The sequence below is a fragment of the Microchirus variegatus genome (assembly GCF_963457635.1).
Source record: "Microchirus variegatus genome assembly, chromosome: 14".
NCBI classification, from domain to species: domain Eukaryota; kingdom Metazoa; phylum Chordata; class Actinopteri; order Pleuronectiformes; family Soleidae; genus Microchirus; species Microchirus variegatus.
Genome location: NC_139815.1, coordinates 21,268,481 through 21,294,249, shown reverse-complemented (window position 1 = coordinate 21,294,249; position 25,769 = coordinate 21,268,481). Strand labels below are relative to the sequence as shown.

The 25,769-nt window shown below is 40.5% G+C and overlaps 4 protein-coding genes across 4 annotated transcripts; 1 reads left to right on the top strand and 3 right to left on the bottom strand.

Annotated features, from left to right (window-relative positions):
- Positions 1–155: 155 nt before the first annotated feature.
- Positions 156–1,430, bottom strand: LOC310936525 (guanylyl cyclase-activating protein 2-like; the record flags this gene model as incomplete). Its single annotated transcript, XM_083900598.1, has 4 exons — positions 156–274; positions 422–521; positions 969–1,118; positions 1,230–1,430. The coding sequence occupies 4 exons, from the start codon at positions 1,428–1,430 to the stop codon at positions 156–158; spliced, it is 570 nt and encodes a 189-aa protein (XP_083756724.1).
- Positions 1,431–4,128: 2,698 nt separating this feature from the next.
- LOC310936524 (guanylyl cyclase-activating protein 2-like) lies at positions 4,129–6,513 on the bottom strand (the record flags this gene model as incomplete). Its single annotated transcript, XM_083900597.1, has 4 exons — positions 4,129–4,250; positions 5,094–5,190; positions 5,848–5,997; positions 6,319–6,513. 4 exons carry the CDS (start codon positions 6,511–6,513, stop codon positions 4,129–4,131), a joined length of 564 nt encoding a protein of 187 aa, XP_083756723.1.
- A 1,547-nt stretch (positions 6,514–8,060) lies between these two features.
- pdcd2 (programmed cell death 2) lies at positions 8,061–11,268 on the bottom strand (the record flags this gene model as incomplete). Its single annotated transcript, XM_083901112.1, has 8 exons — positions 8,061–8,423; positions 8,879–8,992; positions 9,156–9,256; positions 9,536–9,703; positions 9,866–10,051; positions 10,353–10,409; positions 10,612–10,717; positions 11,071–11,268. The coding sequence occupies 8 exons, from the start codon at positions 11,266–11,268 to the stop codon at positions 8,244–8,246; spliced, it is 1,110 nt and encodes a 369-aa protein (XP_083757238.1). The 3' UTR covers positions 8,061–8,243.
- Positions 11,269–14,225: 2,957 nt separating this feature from the next.
- On the top strand, positions 14,226–16,712 carry rhoua (ras homolog family member Ua; the record flags this gene model as incomplete). Its single annotated transcript, XM_083900968.1, has 4 exons — positions 14,226–14,490; positions 14,763–14,821; positions 15,338–15,526; positions 16,372–16,712. 4 exons carry the CDS (start codon positions 14,226–14,228, stop codon positions 16,657–16,659), a joined length of 801 nt encoding a protein of 266 aa, XP_083757094.1. The 3' UTR covers positions 16,660–16,712.
- Between the last annotated feature and the right edge of the window lie 9,057 nt (positions 16,713–25,769).

The window sequence follows — 25,769 nt, the reverse complement described above, 5'->3', positions numbered from 1 at the left end:
AGGTGAGATTATCCTGAATCTCTCAATACCACATCCAAAATTATTTGATGCAGATTATTTCCTTTGGAAGTGAACATTTGTAAATAAAAGAACATTCGCTGAAGACGGCGTTACCATCATTGTCAGTATACCGTTGTCCAGTCATTCCTGACGAATCAAGGTTTGCTCTGCTGTTCCAAGAACCAGTCGCTGGGACCGATGTCCAGTTTGAGTTGATCCATCACCCATGAGTCTTTTTCAGACCCCTCTATGAATTCCTCTAAAGAAATCTGACCTGGATTAAAAAAAACACACACACACAAGGTGAAAAGTCTTTATGTGCAGTATCATGGTAACCATGACCATTTTCACCATGATCTGATAGGGTAACCAGGTAACCCTGACCAGAAAAATGAACTACGTTAATGAACCTGGAACTTACTGTCTTGGTTCTTGTCCACCAACTCAAATATTCTGTCGCAGATGTCTTCAATATTCTCTGTGATTCCTGGGTCATTGTGCCTTTTTAACGTGGAGATGATCTGAAGAGAAGACACGAGCTGAAATGTTTGACACAGCATCGTCTGATGTTTTTTGTGTCACTGTTTTTTGTTTCATTTCTACTTAGACACATCGCTTCAGTGTCTTCAAAGGTTGAACTGAAAATTAAGCGATTATATTAGAGACTAAGTCACAGAACAAGATCTTTATAATTACATTGCAGCGTGTGTTCAACTGCTCATCATAAATATTGAATCAGCCAATCATACGGCAGCAACTCAGTGATCCAAACAGAGAGGCCAGCCTTGTTCGAGATGATAGAAAGGTAAAGTGGATTTGAATATGGTGTGATACATTTATGTATTCTTAAATCTTTTACTTTCAATCGCATTGGATTTGTTTGAAAAGTGATACTGCACACAATAAATCAAGTTTTGATTGACTGATTAATAAAGATGAGTAAAAAAAAAAAACATGATGTCACTCACTTTGATGATGTGTCTTACTTCCTGTCTGTCCAGACATCCATTTCCATCTCTGTCAAAAACCTTAAAAGACCATTTGAGTTTGTCCTCGAGTTTCCCACGAAGGACGAGATGCACAGCGGCCACAAACTCCATGAAGTCGATTTTACCGTCCTGGAGGGAAACGGGAGGATGGAGAGAAACAGTCAGTCGTAAAAACTATCCAGAGAAAGGGAAACAATATTTAATATCAAATATTTCAGACAGAAGGTCCAACATTCTTACCTTATTTGTGTCAAACGATCGAAACACATTCTCCATGTACGCCGATTCCTCTTCAGTGGAGGCGCTTTTGACGCAAAAGATCCTCTTGAACTCGTGGAGGTGCAAATTCCCACTCGGACACTCGGTTATAAACTTGCGGTAAAGTTCCTGAATATGTTGAAGAGTCACTTCCTTGTCCACGGCAGTCTGTGTTTGGCCCATAGTTTTAACAAAGGCAGCAACATGTCCGGACAACAAATCCCTTTGACTTTTTTCAGTGGTCTTTTCACCAACTCCTACTTTTCCCGTTGGCGTTCAAGTTCAAAGACAAAACGGCTCCGAAAGAAAAAGCAACACGTTCACTCGCCGCTAATCAGTTCACTGCTAGGCAACAGATTCGTCGGCTCTTAGACGTCTAAGAAGGCGTGATTGCCTCAATTTAGATAAAAGGCGTCCAACGAGCTTTCAGGGAGATTACAAGCAGGATGACGTCAGAATCCCCTCTGCTCGCGTGGTCCTGGGTAAAACTGTTGATCCCCTGAGGTCTGTCTGGTGCACTACTGCAAGTATAAACCAAGCTTCACCCCAGCTGACCTGCATGCTCACAATCACATCACAGGACTCTACATTACCCTTTATTTTTTACAAATAATGACATTAAACTTTCTTTTACAAGTGAGACCTCCCCACTCTGTCTTAATAGGTGTCAAAACTAGAATCAACACCCAGTGGTTGTTTGCCTCTTCTGACCAATGTTTCCAGAGTCGCGACTTCATACGATTTCAATGTCTAAGAGGCCAAAAAACATGTTTTGTGACCTTGGACCTTTGACCTTTTGATTAGCCCCACAAATCAAAACACGCAATCCACAAGTCCAGGTGAACATTTGTGCCACATTTTCAGAGAAAAGAATCTATTTAGTTGAGTCCAGTTGTTTCTGCCATATTTGAAAGGATTCCCAGAGACATTCCTCACATCCAATTTCTGGAAAAGTTGGGACACAACCTATAAAATGCATTAAAAACTTAAATTGTAATTTGTTAAATCATTCGACGTTTATTTGATTCATATATAAGTGCAAAAAAAAAGGCAGACAAACTATATTGTATTTTGCAACTATATAGAAACCTGAAAACATAACTGTGGCCTTGAGAGTTTGATTGGAATAATCCCTGTTATTGAATCTGAGAAAAAAAAGATGGTACCAAGAGGAAACACAAAAGGTTAATGGGATAGTTCAGGTTCTTTGAAGGTATTTTGTAGGTAGTGCTGAAAGGGCTGTGTGCGGCAGGAACCGACTTGAGTCACAGATGCTTGCTCTCGCTTACAACAATGTTACTATACTGCTGTTTTTGTGCACTGCCTTCCTGTCAACAAAGTCATATGAGTGAATCTCAGAAAGTGAATCTCTGTGTGTGAGAGAGAGATTCTTTGCGTATCATTGTGATGGCGGAGATTAATTTTGAAGCCAATTTACGAGCAGGACAAAGGATTATAGGATTGCACTCGGATCTTTCCAAGTGATTTAATGGAAAAAAACAGACGGAAGCAAAAAACAGAAACATTCTGTTGACGGACACATGACACAAACACACAAACACAGAACGTATATGTTTGACTACACTGACTACGTTCATGTACTAATGTGCTTTTGACACAACTATATATTCTGTTTCTACTTAATTACACAGGTTCGATTGCTGTTTTGTCACTGAATTATTTACAAAGTGGATTAAAAAACTGTTAAAGACGAAACCGTTTTTCTGCTGGTGTCCCATAAACAGGAGTGTGACGTTGTTGTTCACAGCATCACGACATCATTTACTTTTGACCTCTGAATCAGTGAATCAGAGAGAAACTCTAAACAGATCTACTTTGTTTTTTCTTCACCCCCCCACCTATGTCCCCATATAGAAACCCATATTAGAAAAAAAAATAATATAAACTGTACATAAATCAAATACAAATACTTCAAACCTGCAGTTGTCAGTGGTAAAATACACATTTCTCAGCATGGAGATTTTCTGTCCTGAGCTCCTCTAAACCAGGTAAACACAAACAGATGCATTAGCCTTGTAGGTGACAGATTACTCAAGGTAATCGCTTCATCCCAGTGTTGACAAATCCACATTTATATTGATTAACTGAAGTCTTGCCTTCACTATACGCTTTTCTCTTGGCCACCAGGATGCATTTTTGTGGCACAATGGAACTGCGTCATACAGTAACAATAACAATGAAGAGAATCGCTGTTACTTTCTGCAAAAAGACAGGAATGGCATGATGGTTGAAAGCATGACTGTGAAAACAACAACAACAACACAACTCAGCCTTCCAAGGTAAAATAATTGAAGGAAGAACAAAAGTGGAGAACTTCTCATGCTGCTAATTATCATTACTGCGCAATGCAATAATAGATTTTCAGTAAGAAAATTGTTAAACTTTACATTGACTTTTACAATAAACATACAATGAACATACTTCCCATTTGAGGTGGTGTAATCCCCTCTGAAGCCAGCTCTGAGGAAAAAGTACCTGAATCCTAACAGTCATTTCATTCAGACGTGTGTGTGATTGGAGTGGCAGAAGAATTGCAGGCAAAAATATGTATTTTCTGCTATAATAAAAGTATAATGCACTGGATCATCCCAAATAAGGGAACATGAAATAGTAATATATATACACAGACAATATGATTGTCTCTGTGTGAGTCACCAACACAAACCACGTGTGGACACCGACGACTCTGGACCCTCGGACCGTCCGTCAACAATCACGACACATTAATGTGCTCGTGAAGAAGGTCACTGCGCTCCAGCTGTGAGTCGCAGGAAGCTCAGAGTAAAAGTGATTGAAACGCATCAGCGCGACGACAACACGACGTCTGTCTGCATCAAAACCAAAACGTGGACCGACGGGTTCAGGATTGTTTCAGGCAGTTCTGGTTGACCCAGCCGGTGACGTTGATGTCCAGCTTTAACATGTTCATGACCCATTGGTCTTTCTGAGCTCCCTCCATGAATTCAGACAACGTGATCTGACCTGTGCAACACACACACACACACACACACAACAAAAAATCAGCCTCCAATGATCCAACTAAATGTTTCCAAACTGCAATGAGACTATTCAACTCCATCACTTCATCACATTCTCATGCCATGTGCAATACTCCCATAAGGCTGTATATTACTTATGTACATTTTCTATTTGTATACATGTATATATATATATATGAATTGTCATTCAATTTAGTTGTACGTACCTACAATTTAATACTAAATGTGTTTGCTAGCAGTATTTTTTATAATAGTAAATAATAAGACTTTCGGTTTTTATTATCACAGGATTAAATGTATTGCATTCAACAATAAATTACATCATTAAAAAAAAAAATATATATATATATTTGGTTTGGTGTATATATATATATATATATACGTATATACGTATATATATATGTATATATTATATATAATTAAATGAATTAAAGTGTGCATTAGCTCACAGACGTCACCTGCAACCAGGCTCTTACTGGACGATACCAGCTGGTGTCCACTAATACCTATTTTCTGCTAAATGGGAACAATATTTATGAATATGACATAATGTCATTTTAAAATTAGCAATCAATTAACCATTAACTCCTTTAAAACAAATTTAGTGACTACACACAATGAAGACTAAACACCTGGATCGCCCTCTAGTGGCTGACTGCAGTACATAGGTAATAACACCCCCTCCATGTTGGCAGGTGGGACATGGACTAACTAAACTAAAAAGAGTATGTTTCCATTAAAGCTATTCCTATCCCACTGTTGATTGATGAAATGAAATCCTTGCACACAGTCACACGTATACAGCCACAGTCATACAGCCTCTTACCGTCATTATTCTGGTCGACCAGCTCAAAGATCCTGTCACAGATCTCAGACGGAGACATGCCGACATCACTCGTCTGCAGCTTGATTTTGTAAATGATCTGTTTGACATAGATATACAGGAAAAAATGAGGAAGCGAGATCATCAACCGCTCAAGGTGGGGCAGAGGTAACGGACACGGTCACAGGTGGAAAGGTGATTAAAATACAGCGTAAAGAGCAGATACAGAACATTTACATACATTACATAATTATTTACATAAATCTTGCATGAGAAACCTGACAGGTCTTCCAATGCAACTGCTGACCATTAAAAAAAAACTACATCAACACAACTACACCTGGTTCATTTTGATCATTGGTGATAATAATAACAGTGAACATTAATTTATCTCTGAAAATAAAGATATTTAGTGAAAAATGTTCTCGTCTCAGCTGTGACACGTTTCTAAATTCTCATTATTTTTTAGTCAAATACTTAAATGCACTGAAAATGGAGGACATTTCTATGTGTGGACGATGAGCTAATTTTAGGTCTGTCACTTTAGAGGCTTAGTGTAAAGTCCAGGAGAGTAAAGTTAAAAACAAACCCTCAGGGTGTGACCCCTGCTCCTAAGCCTTGTTACTGCTGCAGCGCCGTAATCTGCCTTCACAGGATTTGTGTTATGAAACCCAGTCTTTATGACTAATAAAAAACAAAAACAACAACACAATGTCCAAATGTGTCCACAAATCACAGAGACATAAAAGACTCGCACCCTAATGAGACGCTTCACTTCCTGCTTGTCCAACTTCCCGTTCCCGTCCTTGTCGTACATCTTGAAGGACCACTTGAGTCGATCCTCCAGATTGCCACGAAAAATCAGGTGAAGTGCTGCGACGTACTCGAGGAAATCGAGAGCGTTATCCTGTGGATAAAGTCACAAAGACAGAAGGATTCTCAGACTCAGTCAAACCAGTGTCTTACAGCAACAATATTATGGTAATGATTTCATAACAGGCTGGAAATGTGAAGGTAATACAGCTTATCAAGTGTAAATATATGTCAAGCATAAGAGAAGATTCATTTTATAACATATTTAAGCTCAGTTACAGTCATGTGAATGTTTTACACTGAGCAATTGTCATATATAACATACTATATAATACTAGTGTTAATACCAAGAACAATGTATAATCTCCCTATAACAACATTACTACATCACTATTACCATTATATTGAACTTTACCTTGTTTGTGTCAAATGTGTGGAAAACTGTCTCGATGTAAAGGGACTCCTCTGCCGAGCTGCTCGACACCCCGAATATCCTCCTCAGCTCGTGTAAGTGCAGGGCGCCGCTCGGACACTCCTTCATGAAGACGATGCACAGCTCCTGAATTTGGGCCAGGTCCATCTCCTCGTTGTGGCTTTCCTCTTGTCCCATCGTCCCTGGTGTTGTCTCTGTCCGGCTGCCAAATCTGGCCACAGGTCACTGGTGCATCTGACGCTCTCGCGCTCGCTGTCACACTCACACACTCACACTCACAGCAGGCAGAAGCACTGGACACCAGCCATAGGTCAGGCTTATGACCTCGCTGATCACATGATCTTCAGTCAGTGAGGGGGGGGGGGGGGGGTTACTACTGAGAGCCAGAGAGAGAGAGATCACACCAGTGGTCGGCAGATGATTTAACAAATCTGATTTTAAATGAATTGCTTGTTTGTTTTTTATTGTATATCCAGTTCAGAGCTTTTATTCTGAAATAAATAAATAAATAATAGAATTACAGTTAACCTAAACCAGGGGTCTCAAACTTACGGCCCACGGGCCACTTGAGGCCCCACAGTCAATATCTTGTGGCCCTAAACTTATTTTTAAATTATAATGGAAATGTTTCCTGCTGCAATGGAAATACGATGCTGAACGATTTGGAATAAATATCTAACTGTGATTACTTTGACAGGAAATGGGATTGCAATATGATACACGATATCGGAGGGAATTGTTAACATGTTGAATGGTCATTTTTACATCATTATTCTCATTTTCATTTCAAATAACACATTTAAAAGGATTAATAAAAGGGATATTTGTGCAGCTCTGTGAGAAACAAAGATGTTCTCTTCAGTCTGTAGGATAAGATGTGTATAGATCGAAGACAATAATTCATCTGAATTATATTTTGACACACATTTTGGCTTGAACAAATATGGCGCCTCCAGCTGTATTGCGAGTTTCGATAAAATTCCGATTAATTGTTCAGCCCTCATTGGAAAAATAAAGTTATTTTACATCAAACAAAGGTGACACAATAGTTTATTTGCTGTGTAACTGGAGTTCTATGCACAAGTTTAGTCCTAAACAACAGCTTATGCTACAGGAGCGGTATGAGGGAAAGTGTTATTGGATACAGAAGCACAGAAGAATCAAATTAATGGAAATTTAGATTAATGTGTTAAAAATGTCTCTGATGAGGTTCAAGCTCATGCTTTGCTTTGCTTTACTCAATACCAGCTCCAGTCCAAAAGACTTGCATGTAAGTGTATGCTTAACCTGATCAGAACTGAATCGTACCATAAGTCAGACATTAAAGATTCTAACAAAAGGAACTGAAGTAGATCCAGAAATCCCCTGGAAATAACTGAACAAGTAATGTAATGTCAGATGAGGCTTTGTGCAGGCACAGAATAATAACTATACTGGGTTATCGGTCATCGTCAACATCTCTGATTCATTCTCAGATTGAACAGTCACCCGGATTTCACACTTTGTTTGTGTCACTTCAATGGTTCCACGTCCATGAAGGTCCATGTGAGGGTAATCCACCAATGTGGCCCTAATGCATTAACTGTGCCTGCTCCAGGTTGGACAATGTAATCATATAGAAAAAAAAGAGGGATCAGGTACAGGTTTGGAACACCAGACTGACGCAGACCCTCATTTTAGTGTAGATTAATGTAATCACGGGCACGTCCCATGACATGTTCACAGTTCTCCGTCAACACTGTTGTGTTAGGTATGGAAAGGCCTTTACATGTTTACAAAAAAAATCAGTTATGTAACGAGCTGCAACACACACGCAGGTCTAGAACGAAGCGATGACATCACTACAGGTGCGATTACACCTCACTGTGATCTGTGTTAGCCGTCAGCAGCGACAGCAGCGGCAGATGCTATGGGTGTTTTATCTGTGTTTGTTGATCCTGGCTAAAGTCCTGCTTCCAGATGAACTCGGGGCAGTACTGATCGTCATGGTTACAGCTGGCAGAGCAGGTGTAGATGGCCAGTGTACCCCAGTCGATGCTGGCTCCTGTCGAGTCCACACAGAGACTGTTTAACAGCTGGGGCATCACCTGTGCAAACACATGCACAGAGAGAGAGAGAGAGAGGGTGGTGTCATCAGAGAGGCTCTGGATCATCTGTTGGACTCTTTCTGTTCAGGTGTATTCACACTAGGACTGTCATTATGTTATTTCTTCACAAATTCATCGCCCCGTCCATGTCACATGAGGTTGTTAGACTCTCGTGGAGCTAACACAACAGCCAAGCTGCACTCACGGCACCCTCTGCTGAACCAAGAAGTTTTTACTTCAGACGGTCTGTGGCACTTCTAGTCTTTTTATTTTTAACTCGAATGGGATCTGAGTTTCTGATAAAAAAGCAACAGCCCTAGTTCAAACCAAGCACGAAAAACAATGTATAGGTCACATTACTTGCACACTGTTGTCACTAAACTATTGATGATGACTTGCCGTTCACTCTAATGCACTGACATGCACAAGAAAATAAAAGGGCAGCACATGACTACCTGAAATTCAAAAGTCCTCTTGGCGCCACAGGTGCATGGTGGGATATCCTGCTTTGAAGGGGTGTGCTGAGAAGAGACCCACAGTGGGGAACCACCAAGACTGTAACGCACCACCTAAAACAAAACACAACAGTGTGAGACAGATACAGAGGAACCGGCCTTACGTTACTTTACTGACCCAGCAATCTTCCAGGAGGCTCTGGGCCCCGCTCAAGTACCATTGTGTTTAACAATTTTGAGGCAAAAATGTGCATTGCTGTTTTGTTTTTTTTGTTACCTGATGTGGTTCTGATGCGATCTTCTTTTTAAATTTCTGAAAAATGTTCATGTCCTCTGTCTCACACATAGCCATCTCCTCAAGGTCTTTCTCTGCCAGCGCTGTAAAAAAATCATTTAGAAAGATAAACTGCCAGAAGTCTCAACGAAATTTTAGAATTAAAGGCTTCATAGTAACGCACCGTTGGGAATCACAAAACATAACAAAAAATACATTAAATATACAGTTATTATATACTACATATATACAGTAATTTAATATTTAATGGAGGATGCATGGAGATTATGAGAACCGGAACTAAATCCTGACTCTTGTGTCTGTGTAGGACTATAATTAACTTAACGTGACCAGTGTCTCTGACATCATTAAAATACACTTACTGTCTGCTAAAGAAGGACAATCTACATCGCTCTGAGCACTTCCTTCTTCCTCTTCTCCTTCTGCCTCATTTGTGTCTTCCTCTTTCCCTTCCTCCTTCTCTTCCTCAGGCTCTATGACCAGCTCAGACTCGGGGAAGAGGATGGGAGACTTTGTGTTCAGGGATGCTTCTGTAGAGACAGACAAGAGACACTTAGTTTGATTATTGTGGTTGTATGAGATATTGACACAGAGTCAGCACTGATTGGACTGTGTGCCTGTGGAGTGCACGCGCTCACAGAAAACAAAGAAAAACACAAGACTTTGAACGTACTGCTCAGGCTAAAACACACCTTGGTTGCACTCCCTCTTGTGTGCGTGTTTCCAGTGGAGCGTCTGGTGATGTTTGCCACAGTAGGTCACAGTGTGACACCGGGAGCAGGCTTTGTTGCCAGGGCAACCACACACCCAACACAGTTTAACCCCAGACACAGGCAACACAATCTCCTCCGGTTCAGGGTCGACGGGGGGTTCCTCCTCTGGAATAAATCAAAAAACACATGGACATACATCAAGATTTATTTAAATAAAACAAATGCTTTGTGGGCGTAACTGTTCAAAAACATATCTCAATTTATGCACATGGAGGCTACATAGTAAATGATGTAATAAACAGCCTATAAAAGCCCTAATAATGACATCATTACATGTTGTAATAGTTCAGTATGACTCTAAGTGGAGGTGGGACAGAGCAGCAAATCATTTTCTGAACACATCTTGAATATTTGTGATATTCAAGATATATATATATGTGATGATGGATTTGTCAGATGCACACACCTGGTGGCGGGTCGTAAGGGTAGAAGTCATTCCTCCTGGGCAGCTGACTTCTAAAAACTGAAAAAGAATCAGATCAGTATTTCCAACAATACATAGATCGACAACAACTTTTTCCGAGTTAAAATGATCCCAGGATTATGAAAATACAGTTTTGAAATATGACATCAGTCAACTCTTCTGACAGGTGTACTGTTACCTCAGTTATTGTGTAAGAGGAAGGACAACAGAAGACATAGGTTTCAGTGATGCTTGCAGGTACCTTTCATACAGTGGTTGTTGGCAGTGTAGCACTCAGGGGTTTGGCAGCAGAACAGAAACAGAGACCTGTGAAAACTCCTGTCCTGACCAGAAATGGGTGCGTACACCTGCAGCAGAGAAAGATATGTTTACATTGAATCAAATACTTTTTACACTTTTACTTTATTAATTCATTTATATTTAAGTTAACTTTTTAAATTTCTTTCTAAATGCCTCTTTTATTTGCACTGTCTTAAGCTGCTTTTGCACTTAGTCATACTGCCTTTTATATTTTCTGCAAAGTGCAGTGAATTGCGATGAACACGAGAAGCCCTTTGTCAAACTCCACCATTGTTTATGATGGACTGTGTCTTTGAATGCTACCACCAACAACAATAATAATAATAATAATAATAAGAAAAAGGTCTTAAATGATAGAGCACGTTTTGGTCAGTAACATAGGGTAATGGTAATGACTTACCTGCAGTAAAAAGACCATGGGCAGGCGACATGTCCCACACTCCAGCTCGGCCAGTGAGGGCGGACTTGTCAGGCTGAGCCACGCCGGCTTCCCACCGACTTTACTGGGGAACTGTGGGGAGCGAAGCCGCCACGGCTCAGCCTCCTCCAGGAAACCCAGAACAACTCCCGCCTGGGAAACGTTAGTGTCCGCTGACATACTCCAGTAACGTTTATATTTACGTCCTCTTAAAAAAATAACACTATACCGTTGTTATTTTTGAAATATTCACAAATCAAAACCCTCCCGTCACAACACACGCGACGATGCTGACGCGGTGCTAAAACGCGTCCGTGTGGAAACCGAGCACACACGGCGTTTCGTTCCGTATTCATTTCAACTCTGAAATGAAATGAAACGCTGTCGTTTTGTAGGGTGTTATAAAAACTCACTATAACACGTGTATATAAATGTATCTGCATGTATATGATGTATTATGCAATGTGAAAAAAGAGATATTACAGTTGCACTCATTTTATTAATTTGTGTTGTGCTAATTTGCTCTCGCTAAAGGGTGGAAATGTCCTGCAAATTCAGATAAACTTCACAACTGTAACAAAGAACTTGTTTGAGATAGAGAAAGAAAATGTGACAGAGACCTGGGGACTGTGAGGATAAGAACTTCGAGCTGTAGGGGGCAGCATTGCACCTCTCGGTACACAGCCTGACCCTTGCCTGAAATTAAAAAAAGATCACCTCTAAACTCTTTAATAATTAAGAGAGTTCTGCATCAGTTCACAAAATATTAGTGGAAATCTGGTGCTCATCAAAGATAGCCATTATTGTGTTTATAAGGTATTTATGAATCATTATAAACATAGTTTGTTAATATGCACAATAGTGCGTAATAATGCATTATAGTGTGTTTTATTCCACAACAGTTAGTTAGTTCCAGTTGTATGTGCGTCAGACAGTGATATATTCTGGGATGGATTATAAGCTAGTGGGCCCCTGGGCACACACGCCATTCCCGCACGCACGCACAAATTGATTGCAGTACAAATAGGAATCTCACACATTCTCCTCCTCCAACAAACTACATGTGTTTTTGATCAGGCAACATCTGGCTAATAATACTAATAATGATAATAATAATATATGATTGAGGGGCCCTGTCAAATATCAGGGGTGAATAACATACCACAAATAATATGATTGAGGGCCCCTATTAAGAGAAATCACATAAAATAACCAGTGTCATGTGGCTTCAGGGCCCCATTGAAATACTGGGATGAATAATATAAAGTACTGAAGATATTGGGATTGTGGCACAGAGGTTTGGGCTTCATGGCCCCTTGAGCCCTTGGGCCCCTGGGCCTGGTGTTCAGTGATCCATCATCCATCATTGGTTGTGTTTTGCCAAAACACAGAAACAGTTTCAACTGCATGTGTGAGGCGCACTTGCATCTATTTTATTAAGTTTCTCTTCCTCTCTCTTCCTATTTTTAATGTGTGGCTCGCAGCGAAAATAGACAATAGACAACAGAAAAGAGATCTGTTCTGGGCGGAAGTGGAGGACTTTTTCCAGAAATAGTTTTACAGTATTAAATAGTTTGAAATGATAACTTTCGTGTGGTACAAAGGCGTGGTGCACCTCCAGCGCTTGTAGGAGTATGGCCTGAAACCTGTTCTCTTGAATGGAACGATGCCCGTTAAAGCGCTGGGCTCCCGAGTGATGAGGGGGAGTGACTGTTGCAGGCACACATCCCCAACTGTCTGTGAGGGTGAAGTGCACTGGAGGAGGATAGAGTACCTGCCAGTACAGAGGGCTGTGGCAGAGCACTCTTTCATTATGGACTGACCCTGGCTTGCCAACATAGGTCACCCTGATGGTCACATTATGGCCTGCAGGATGATTAATGGGAACAGTTTCCTGTTCTTGTAGCAGGGACCATCAGGGCCGCTTGGTGGCAGTCGTCGATAGCTCCAGCTTTTTTTTAACAAGAGCTGGGTGTTTAACCAGCCCTGTAAACCCAATGGACACAGAGTCCACTTCTTCTGTGGGCCCCTCTGTGACTCTGGGGACGATGTGGTGGACGGTGGATTGAGGCACGTCGACAACTCTGGAGAGTTGGACTCTGGGGCCCCGGAAGAGAAACACTCTTTATGGTCTCAGTTCATGGTGGAGAAGGTCCACAGAGTACAACCAGAGCTTCTCTGCTCAGACATACACCAGGAACCTTTCCAGCACAGGAATTGCACATGTTGATCCTACAGTTCTGTGGTCTTGACTGTTAAAGGGACACTGCGTAGTATTTATGGGTTTATATAACCCAAAATCCACTTTTTTATATACATATTATGTGCTCCTGCATTGTCTAGTCGCAGTATAATAGTTTTTGTTTTATTTTCGTAGTGTTTCAAAAAGTCATGTAAATTAACATGGTCGCGGGCCGCGGTTGCATAGCCACTGTTCGCAGCGAGACGCCATGTTTCTACCGGAGCCTGTAAGGACAAACGCGCGAGAAAAAAAATCAAGCGTCTCTTTATTTGTAGCGGAAGTCCCGCCTCCTCTCTCTCCGCTTCGTCTGCTACGGCCGCGGTAGCTCGCCCTCTCCCTCGCCTCACGAACCTCATCTGCCGACACGGAGAAAGACGACGAGGACGACATTTGACTGGCTGCGGATACCGTATCGCTTAGGGAAGGGAGGGGAGGGGGTGAGCAGAGGAGCAGTTCTTTGTTGTAAGTTTCAGCCTCTCCTCTAGATGTCACTATAAACTACTTACTTCACCTTCAATGACAGGAAGGATAAGAACACAGTTGATATGTTTCTAAAGCTTTTATAAATTACATCTTCACGTGGAGTCCATTGGGGTGCTACATGTGGCCCGCGGGCCACGGGTTTGACACGTTCACATTATGGCTCCTGTGTTTAAAAAAAAAAGAGGCTACATCCGCTACTGCTGACTCTGCTCTGATCGGACTTGACTTGATGAGTGAGCGTGTCCATTTAACCATGGAGGCTCAGTGGGAGCGGACAGCAGCAGCAACAACAGCAGCGGAATAACGGAAATGAACACGGGACACGCATAAACCGGACTATAACGGACGATGTGAAGACTGGACAGAAGCGGTGACTTGAACCTCCTCCTCCTCCTCCTCCACTCCGGCTCTGATGCCTCAGCGGGGCGATGGCAGCGGCTACACGGCACCGACATCCCCTGCTCCGCCCGTCCCGCCGAGGAGGCTCCGGAGCCGGGACAGGGGCTCCGACAAGACCCGGCAGTCCGGGACAGTGGCGCGGGCAGGGTCAGTGGACAGGCGGGTGAAGTGTGTGTTCGTGGGGGACGGAGCTGTGGGCAAAACGAGCCTGGTGGTCAGTTACACCACCAACGGTTACCCCACCGAGTACGTGCCCACGGCCTTTGACAACTTCTCAGGTAAACTTAAAGTTATTTTAATCGAGCTATAGTTTCTGTATAAGTTTCTGTCACTTTTTTTTTTTTAACATTGTACAAACCACAGTGACAAAGAAAACACTAAAACAACTTTATGTATACAGTATACAACATGAATTGTATTATGATAAATTAACTGTCGTTTGAATGAAGTGTGTGTGTGTTTTTTGTTTGTTTTTTTTTAAAAATCATTTTGTCACCAAAGTTGTCTTTGGACCATTGTTCCTCAGTGTGTGTTTGTATTATTTGTGTAGTGGTGGTGTCAGTGGATGGGCAGCCGGTCAAACTACAGCTCTGTGACACAGCTGGACAGGTCAGTAATCCCAACACACACACAGCAGCATTTCATACTCTAGTTTTTAATTCAAGTTATAGAAACAATGCCTAGTATGTCTTTCTTACTTTTGCCCGAAGATAGACCAGATCACCAAAATGAATCACTGCACAGGAATGACTTGACTAACGGAAAGACACAGTCTTTATCATTTACTGTAATAATAATGATGAACAGATCGCTCGGTATCACTGCACAACACCTTTCCCTCCACTGTACACCCACACACCAGAAGAGGAAGTGAGATTTCCTGCCTCCACTGGTGGAGGCTAAATCTGAATCTTTCCTGTTGCTTCCTCTGCTTTGAATGTATCATCTCTTTCTCCTCTTCCACTGTTTCCTCTTCACTGCCCGTCTATTGTCTAAAGTGTCCCAGGACAGACAGGACGCTGTGTATTCTGCTGGAGCTGCACTTAAAAAATTTTCCTGGTTGGTGAATACGCTGTTTGACCCTTTTGTGGACACTCTCTCTCTCTCTCTTCATTTCTTCTACAGGACGAGTTTGATAAGCTGCGTCCTTTGTGTTACACCAGTGCAGATGTGTTCCTGCTGTGCTTCAGTGTCGTCAATCCCACCTCGTTCCAGAACGTACCCGAGAAGTGGGTCCCGGAGATCCGCAGATACGCCCCCTTTGCTCCCCTCATCCTCGTCGGGACGCAGTGCGACCTCAGAGAGGACGTCAAGGTGTGTTAGAGTTTGCTCCATGTAGCACCTTGTACTGCGTACATCTTTAAACATCTGATTTGATGCTTTTATTTAAGGGGTGTTCACTTACGTAACGGTAGTTGACACAACGTGAAAAATCGCTTGTGAGAATCGTGAACAAACTCAACCAGCAACTACTTCGCTGGGGCAAATGCAAGAGGAAACTTCCAATTTTCCAAAGTTACAAGGCTGTCCAACTTCCTCACTCACTTATCGCCGCATCTAATTCTTCTTCGTCCAGTCTTGCTCACATAAAACAGCCGTCCTCCATCGAGATGTTTGAAGAACCTCAATGTCCATCGGCTTTTCGTGACTTTGTGTCATTGACTGTTCTCAGAGTATTAGGGCCATGCATGAAGATAAATGTAAAGATTAAACTCCACATTTCGAGAATAAAGTTGGAATATCATGTCGAGATGAGAGATTATGTCCATTTAAGTCTGAAATCAGTGGCAGCTTCTGTAGCAGTTGCTCGCTCCATGTTGAGGCGAAATGTTGAGAGTAAAGTCGACGATTACACTCCTTAAAGATTAAAGGAGACAATTAAGCTCCTTCGCATAAATCTTTCAATTAGTGACTTGGCGTTGAATTGGTATGTAATCTCATTGTGAGAAAATTTGAATATAAAAGACTGCTGCAGAATGTGTACCAGATATTAAAACCGCAATCCATCCATTCATCTATCCATTTATCCATCCTCTACCTCAGTTGATAAAGGGCCAGAGCAACTGCTCTCACATTAACAGACATATTTCTGCTCTCATTGATTGATACCAAACACCTCCCCTCTCTCTCTCTCTCTCTCTCTCTCTGTGTGTGTTAAGGTTCTTATTGATCTGGCAAAGTATCGAGAGCGGCCTGTGGACCCAGTGGACGCCTGGGACTGTGCGATGGAGATAGGAGCCGCGGCCTACATGGAGTGCTCGTCTTTGACCCAAAAAAACCTCAAAGAAGTGTTCGACGCGGCCATACTGGCCAGCCTGCACAAGTACAGCTCCCAAAAACAACAGAGAGGGAAGCGAAAACGGAGAAAAAAACAGAAAAGGCAGACACCGGACAAGATGAAGAGTCTGTCAAAGTCCTGGTGGAAAAGGTACTGTTGTGTGGCCTAGAGCAGACCTGTGTTAGGATTTGGCTGCGGGGTTGGGTCTAAGACTCTGATCCTCTTCTGACTTTACTGGGCTTGGGTTCTGCATGAACTCGACTGAAGGGTCTTATTCTCAACGCGGATCAGATTTACTACTGAGCTGAGATGTTTCTAAGAGAACCTGCTCCTTGAATGAAACATGGACTTTTGTTCTGCATCGTTGCATGTTGCACATGACGCCCTGCTGCTGTATCACCCTGATGTTTGAAGGCTTTGGAGAATGTGGTTGAGATACTCAGAGAGACGTCAGTGTTTTTCCCTGCTCGGAGCACGGATGGCAGAACTGGACTGAAATAAGAGACCAAACCTTATCGATAGATACCCAGAGACAATAACTTCATCACTGGACATGAGTCAGAGCTTAATTAACAAATCTAGCCCAGAGTTAGTTTTAGGGCAGCTTTATAGAACTGGAGTAACTGTTGATTGATCTTATCCAGGTCACACGTGCTACAAAGCTAATCTAGACTCTAGAAACAGTAAAATCTGCAAAATACTTTATAACCACAGATGATACAGAACAATCTGGCGTGGCCTGACTGGAGAAACACAAACAATCGTTATGTTACAGCAAGTTGTGTCTTCATTCCTAGTAATTAATTATGCAATGTGACAAAACTGTACAGACGTGGTTCGTCCATGTGGACCACCTCCAAAATAATGTGGACTCAAGTTGAAACTGGGACCTGGCTCTTAGTGTTTTGCTCCACTTCATGGTGCTCAGCTGGCCAGGCAACGTGTCTCCTCTAAACCAGAAACTCAAAATAGTTTCAAATATCTGTATTGACATTTGAAAGACTCCATAGATCAAACTGTTTGTTTGTGTAGGTTTGTAGTAAGAATGATGCTTCAGCATGATTCATATTCAGTTTTATAGTATTGAACTTAACTTTGATTCATCATGTTTGTTGTGCTGCATTTGCTCCATTTATCCCAATTCAAATGTCTCCACAATTTGTGCCACTCTGATGTCTTCAGCTTCCTCTGTTAGTTCTTCCGTCTGTTCTCTCTCACATAGATTCAGGGTTTTTTTTGTGTTAAATGTTGTCGAGCACAAATAACAAGTGGAATAGCAAACCAAAGCGGAAAATGTGAGGCTGTTTAGCGCTCACCTGCCACACCTTCCTTTGTATACTGTACTTATACTCACACAAGAACAAAACGCCAATGATTCAAAACTATCTCTCTACAGTGCCTTTATCTGAATGGCTCTTTGTATGAAAGTCAGCAGTGTATTGGACTGAAGCACATCTGCTGTGGTTTAGTTCATATGCAAGTCCCTAAGATTTATGTATATATATTTAAGATTATTAACTCTTTATACTAACCACACACAAAAAAGCATTTATGTTCTTGCATTTTCTAACCCCTTACTTTTGTCTGACTAGAAACCCAATCTTCCACATCACGGGATGAGGTTTTCTTTTTGAATTAATTCACTATGACTTGAGTAGAATCACATTTTGTCACCAGCACTGGGTGACAAAAATGAACAAATGAACATGAATGAATAAAGTCACTTCATTGTCAAAGTGCATCAGGACAAAATGGATCATTTCCTCAATTTCAGAAATTCATTAAAATTATTCCTTAAGAGATTTGCAAATATTTTCAATGGATCCTTGTTCAGGGTGATGCTGACTATTATTGTAGAACATTTCAAGTCATTTCAAGATACTTTTTTTTTTTGTTTTTTTTTTGTTTTTTTTGAATAAAGTCACCTCACTGTCAAAGTGTATCAGAATGCATGTGTTTGTAAACACAAACGCGTGGTTAAATAACGAGTATACATGTGTGGCCTTAAGCTCTGTATTTTCCTATACAGATTTTGAGTGTGTTGAGTTTAGACACTCGAAGTAAAGCTGGGGTTTTAGGACTCTGTGTGTGTCACTGGACTTGATTTCTGGAGATTGTTATGACTGTGGCTGAACGGGATCACTGTGTCCATGTTTTTAATCACGATACCAAATGTATTGGGAAAGACAAAACAAGTCTCTTGTCCTGCTGTGTGTCTGCAGATGGTGGATTTAAGTAATTAGGTCAAATGTCAAACTGAACTTTCCCTCAGGTTTTTAAAATTTGTAGTTTATAAAAGTCATGCTATTTTTTTTTAATTGGTGTTTTCCTGTGCAGCATGTGATGATTCAGAGGAGCATTCTGAAAATGAGAATAAATCAGCCTTTGTTTTGGTTGCTCGCTCTTTATCCATCTCATAATACGACGCATTATTTGCCTCGTTGCGCCTCCGTGACGTCCAAATTTGGCATCAACATTCACCTGGACTCACATGAAGTGATAATAATGCACCTCAGGAACGTCTTCAGGGAATTTCTTTACATTTGATGTTACGGTTCACTTTAAAGCCAAAGATGAAATGAGGTCAGAGTCGTGGTGACCACACGCTGATATGAACATTATTGATTAAACGTTCTGTAAACGATTAAAATAACACTTACTTTCATCTCTTCTGTTGAAATTCTCTTAAGATACAAATAAAGTTGTCTACTGTAATTAATGCGACCGATCATTTTGTTTTCCCCGCAAATGGGATTCCGCTTTGAAAAGTGAGGTCGGGCGACTCGGCCGGGTGCAAAAAGAACTTTGTTTGGATGAAAGGCTACTTCTTACTTGATATGTGTTGTATTTTAACTGAGGACTTAATGGTCTCAATCACTGGTTTATTTGCTAGTTCTGTGAATTATGTTCCCATTTAGAGGGAAATAGATGATAAGTGAAGTGTACGGGTAGATCCCCACTCAATATTTAACACTTTAAACTGTAGATGCTATTTTTCTTGAAACATTTGTAATTTAAAAAAAAACACATCCTAATTATACTGTATGGTTTTTGCTAAAACAACACAGCTTATAGTGGTCTAAGACACACATTACTATATATCCACAAGTGACAATGCAAACAAGCTAAACTGCATTTGTTTTTATACTAATTGTCTGTGATACAAACTTTATATGAGCCGTCCGAAAATCCAAATATATGTGAGCTGTGTGGGAAAAAAAAGGCCCATAATGTCATTATCATCATCATCACAAATACCCACTCTTTGTTACTGCTGATACAAATACAAAATAGAGTTCATCACTAGTGAGATTTCAAACACTTCTCAGTGAGGTTGCTCTCCATGTGAAGCACACCTGAGCTCTGTGAGAACGTCGCTGTGCTCGTATTTTTCCTGCACTCAGATAAAACAGATAAATAATATGCTGCTCGCGTCCAACTCTACTCACCGAACAGACGACGTCAGACAAAGGAAGATTGTGTTTGTGTAAAACGTTTTCGTACCCTGAGAAATAAAGGATATCTGGGTGAGACCACGCTGCGGTTTGTTGATTCAGAGGCTTGGTGCACAGCGGTGGGACTGGGAGTGTGTTTGTGTTTGAATAGAAACTCCTGAACATCTGTAACCTCAAGTTACAAGAGACTTACACACCTACTATACTTATGCATATATAAATATATATATATATATATATGCATATATGTGCGTGTTGTTTTAGCAAGGCTATGATTACCATATAGTATAATTACCTCTCAATTCAATTCTTTTGGAACATATTTAGAACATAAATATGCTGTTAGACTATAAGTAGACCACACACACACACGCACACACACAACCACTCCATGTGCAATATATTGTTCATTTTTCATTGGTGTAATATACTGTATATTTTTCATAATGTAAATTTTTTAAGTGCAATATATAGTCATTTTTCATACTGTCAAATTTCTTATACTGTAGTTTTTCTCATCAGTGCAATATCCATATCCTTATTTAATATCCTTATTTAATATCCTTTAATAGCTCAACCTTGTTTCCTTATACTGTAAATACCATGTGCATACTGTGTATATTCTGCAGACCGGTTATAATGTACATTCTACATTCTATTTTTAAAGCTCAGTGTTAATATCTTTATATATTGTACTTTATATATTGTATTTCTTTTTGGTAATTCATGTTTATATATCTTTATTGTCTTGCTGCTGTAACACTGGAAATGTCCCCACTGCGGGACTAATAAAGGACTATCTGATCTTATCTTATCTTATCTTATCTTAAAGGAAACGTGCAGTTTTAAAATACATTTTTCAGGAATTTCAGAAGCTTGCCCTTACACTTGCACTCTTAACCGTGGAGTAGAACCCTAGCTAATGTTATGTAAAACATTTGTATATTCAAGCTCTCATTTTTACCATAAAAGAGGCTTAAAAGAGTCAGTTTGGAACTTTTAAAACATGCTTTGCACTCTAAAAACAGAATATGTCATACATCCACACCTCGATAATCCCAAACTATCCCTTTAAATAATCAACTTTTTATTTTCTTTCCCCCTTTTATGTAAAGACACCGCTTCTTCTCTTGTTTGGACATGTTATTTCATGTTGTTGTGGCTGAATTAATGTTTTGGAATGGCACATGATTTGGGGGGGGGGGGGCTAAGATCTGAGCAACGTTTGGTGGCATGGAGATCTCACATAGAAACAAACAAACAAACAAACAAACAAACACACACTGAGTGCCCACACAACGTCACCCAGCTTCAGAGTGGATCATTAATAAAAAAAACACTCTGCTCCGACGTTCTCAAGGTTACGCAAGAGCTTTATTTTGAAAGCCATCATGTGACATTTGTTTAGTGGCATATCTCTGCAGTGTGTGTGTGTGTGTGTGGGTGCGTGTTTGTGCGTGTGTGTGTCCTGACATTAACTCGGTCTGAAAAACAAACTGTCTGCTCTATGTGACAACAAAGAGCCTAAAATCAGCTGCTCTGTGACTCGTTCCAGAGCCAGATGCTCGTACAACTGCTGCTTTTTATCCAAACTTCACAAGTTAATGGGTTTATTTATATGCAAGTTGCCTTTTGGAAGAAAAAAAAAAGTTAGGTGCTGTGGGCTACACTGAAAAACAAAATAAACACAGTTACACATAGAAGTGCATGTGAAACCAGCTTTTTACTGTGATTATGCAACGAAGCATACAATCAAATGTCATAACCTCAAATTCTGGATTGATTTGATTTGATAAGAATTTTTCAAAAGCTATGTTGCAACACTTGCTATTGGTTCTCTTTTGCCCTTGTGTGGTCAAAGTGAGGCAAAACAGTGTGAAACAAGAGCAGCAGCAGTGATTAAATGAGTAAATGACACTGAAATTTAAGCCGTTTTCAACTATTTGAATATTGGATTATTAAATTCTTGTGCAGCCTCTGCAACTAGCACAGCAGATGGTATAAAAAAATATCCTGGTTGATCTGTAGGGATGGGACGATACCACTTTATGTCAAATACCGATATCACAAACCTGAGTATCTACCGATACCGATATTAGTCCGATACAGTCATTTTAGACCATTTACGAACTATGAAGCTTTTCACTTTGAGCTAATTTGTGGCATTTTCTCAGAATTGGTACAATAATATTCTAACAAGGGTTACTAGAATCTGTTTCTAACTGGAAATCAAAGAGTCTTTAATGAATGACCTTGTGATTTAAAAAAAAACAAAAAAAACTGCTTCTCTGCATCATCTCGTGCCTCCGTCCATGACGATAATTATTTAACCCACTAAATGCGCGAGCTGAGCTCCACAACCAGGGACCAAGAATGACTCTGTGGATCTACAGCGATGGCAAGTTTGCACCCTTAAAGTCAGATATTCCCTCACGTGGCCTAATTCCAAAAGGTTTCCAATTTTCAGAGCAGAATCATGTTATATTGTGTTATCATAGTCATCAAATACCAGTAGATGTACAGATAAGTGTCATTTAAGGTTATAATACTTTGGGATCTTTCATTGGTCATAGTTTTCATTCAGTTATGCCTTTTCATTTTTAAAAATTAGTTCATCTTAATTCCTTTTTTGATGTCCCACATTGTAAACAAAGACGCATTGAGAACATTTTTATCATGAATAAATGAAAAGGCTGTCTCAAATAAAATTAAGTGCGAGGTACTGACTCATAAATTAGGGCTGACGTGGCCAGGGAACCATGAGACACTGATGTTTGCCATCACTAAAAACAGACAGGACAGTCGGCTCTCAGTTGAAATGACTTAATCATCACTGCTGCACACACATAATCAACATAAACATACACTGTTCAGCCATAGTGTCATTCTCTGTCAGTCATCTGAGGACCAGTGTGCTACGATATCTTAAAGGGCACCAGCGGTGTGTCAATCAACTCACCTGAAACTGCTGCCTTTTATCTCCACACCTTCAGCTCCTCCAAAAAACACACCTGCACCCACAGTCAGCCAGTGGAGAAAAACAGACAAACAGATTTTTAGCACCAAAGTCCATGGAGAACATCAACAAACGTGCCGTTTCCACCGTGTATTCATGACACGCTCATAACATTACATGTTAAACAGGACTTTAAGAGTCACTTTTTGAACAACTGTGTACAAAACTAACAATGAAACAATGGGTGCATAATGTTACAATAAGAAAAAACGTGTTCAGCTTAAAGACAGACAATAAAGAGCAACAGAGAAACCAGGAGGCAGGAGAGATCGATTCTTTGTGCCAATGAGGCAAATGTTCTGTATAAACACAGAAACTGAGCGTCCTCGAAAGAACGAGAGTCAAAAAAATGTGGGGGGGTTGACGTAAGAGCGGCAGTATGTCTGCTGATTAGACAGCTGCTCGTGTCCACTGCTATCTTATCTCTGACCGCACCCTGTGTGTGTGTGTGTGGGTGAGAGTGGGTTTTTTTGGGGGATTTGTTACCTTTTTAGGACCCTTTCTGGCATAAACACTGATCCATGTCGGGACTAGTAGTCCTCATAGGAATCAAAACCTGGTCCTAATGAGAGAAAACTGGGCTAAAAATCTAAGGTCAGAGTTACACATTATACATACACAGAAGGAAGTGCAGTGCAGAATGGCTGTGTGTGTGTTCTTGTACTTGCGGCATACTGAGGACCAGTGAGGGTTTTAAACCAACAAAGTGAGGTCATTTTTACGGAGTGAGGACATTTTGGCCGGTCCTCACTTTGTTTTCATTGAAATCACTTCCTTAGGTTGCTATAACATGCTATACTCAATTTGTCAAATAAAAAAAAAAAATTTAAATTTCTGTCAAATTTTGGACAAAAAATTTTGGGTAATTTTTTTGTCAAATTTTGGACCAAACATTTTGGGTAATTTCTTTTTCAAATTTTGGACGACATAGTATAGTATGACGTTTTTGTCAAATTTTGGACCAAAAATTTTGGGTCATATTTTTTTTCATATTTTGGACGACATAGTATAGTATGATGTTTTTGTCAAATTTTGGACCAAAAATTTTGGGTAATTTTTTTTCAAATTTTGGACGACATAGTATAGTATGACGTTTTTGTCAAATTTTGGATCAAAAATTTTTGGTCAAAATGTTTTTCAAATTTTGGACGACATAGTATAGTATGACGTTTTTGTCAAATTTTGGACCAAAAATTACAACAAAAAAAAAACATCGCAAAAGTTTTCCAGCCCTTTTTGCTCTGGGGCTCCACCTGCAGACATTTTGTGGTACTGCAACCAGTAGTTCTTTGTAGATGTCATTCATGAAGTAGATATTTGCAATTGTGTTGATTTATAAAGTGGAAATGCTGGTCCTCAGTATGCAGCAAGTACAAGAATGTGTGTGTGTGTGTGTGTGCGTGTGTGCACATGCACTAAAAGAAGATGTCATGGTCAGCTGTTGTCAGCTGACAGGATGTACTAGAATGTCAGCTCCAGACACATCCTTTCTCTCTCTCTGTGTGTGTGTATTTCTTACCTCCTTAGAACATTTTCTGGCATAAATGTTGACCTTGTCAAGACCAGTACCTCTTATGGAGAGACCAAAACCTGGTCCTAATGACACAGCACCTGATTTATGGTTAGGGTTACGGCTTTGTTTAGGGCCTTGTCCTTCAGATGGAGGTGGACAGCTGAGCCTCTGACTCCTCTATGGTTCTTGAACCAGGTTCTTCTCCTGGTTCCTTCCACCAGAACTGAAGAAGCCTCGTGGATGAGAGTCGTCCATGAACACGTCCAAACTACTCAAGCGAGTCCAGTTGCCTACAGCTACTGAAGATGATCATGACCGTGGTTATTTACCCGACGACGACGCCCTCTAGTGTGACAGTTTGAGTAACTACACATTTACACAATTTCTTTTTTGATTCTTTCTCATCAGCAGCTTTAAACAGCGATTCAACGAATACAGAAAACAATGAAACTCTTATTATCACGGGTAATTGATGAATTCAAAGCTGAAAAATGAAATGTAAACTTCTTAATAAGATGTTTTACTCACAGTAATATGTACATATTTTACATGTTCAGAGTTCAGATCCTCCACATGCAGCTGAGGAGCATTAACACGTCTCTCTTTTGTCTTCAGGCTGATGCCTTCAGGAACCTGCAGCAGTGTTTATTCCGAGGTGTGGATTTTCTTTTGTGGTACAAAGTATGAAACTCAAATCTATCAAATTGCTATGTATAGATTTTTTTTCTGGTCTTCTGCACCTGGATCGTCACCCTGTTAGTCTCAGTCTTAACCCTATTTAAACAATACAAATAAATCTAACCTTAAAATGCTGAATTATCTCTTGCAGGTATAATTATAGCCAATTATTCTATACGTTCTCAATCATTTGGTCATCGTCTATGTCCTTCACAGCTGATGAGAGGAAACTGTGGTGTCCTCAGTCCGAGTGTCAAATAAATAAAGTAGGAGATTTCAGAAGGGACTTAAGGACCATGACTTAAAGGTCCAACATGGAATACATAGGTTCCACTATATGTAGCAGTTGAGCACACTTGTGACCCACTTTTGAGCCATTTCATAGAGCTTTCTATCATGGAAATGCCAGACTATTTGTATTTCCCTTCTCATTTCCGGAGCCTTTTCAGGCAAAGAACAAACTTTTTTTGGAGGTAAATCCCACAGGAACCATATTCTGCCACGACCAGGCAGTACGTTACTCAGATAGATACACGTCATGTTCAGGGCATCCTGAAATCCAAACTTTTAGAAACCATTATAACTTATGATGGGGATATGTTCAAATGAACGTGCTA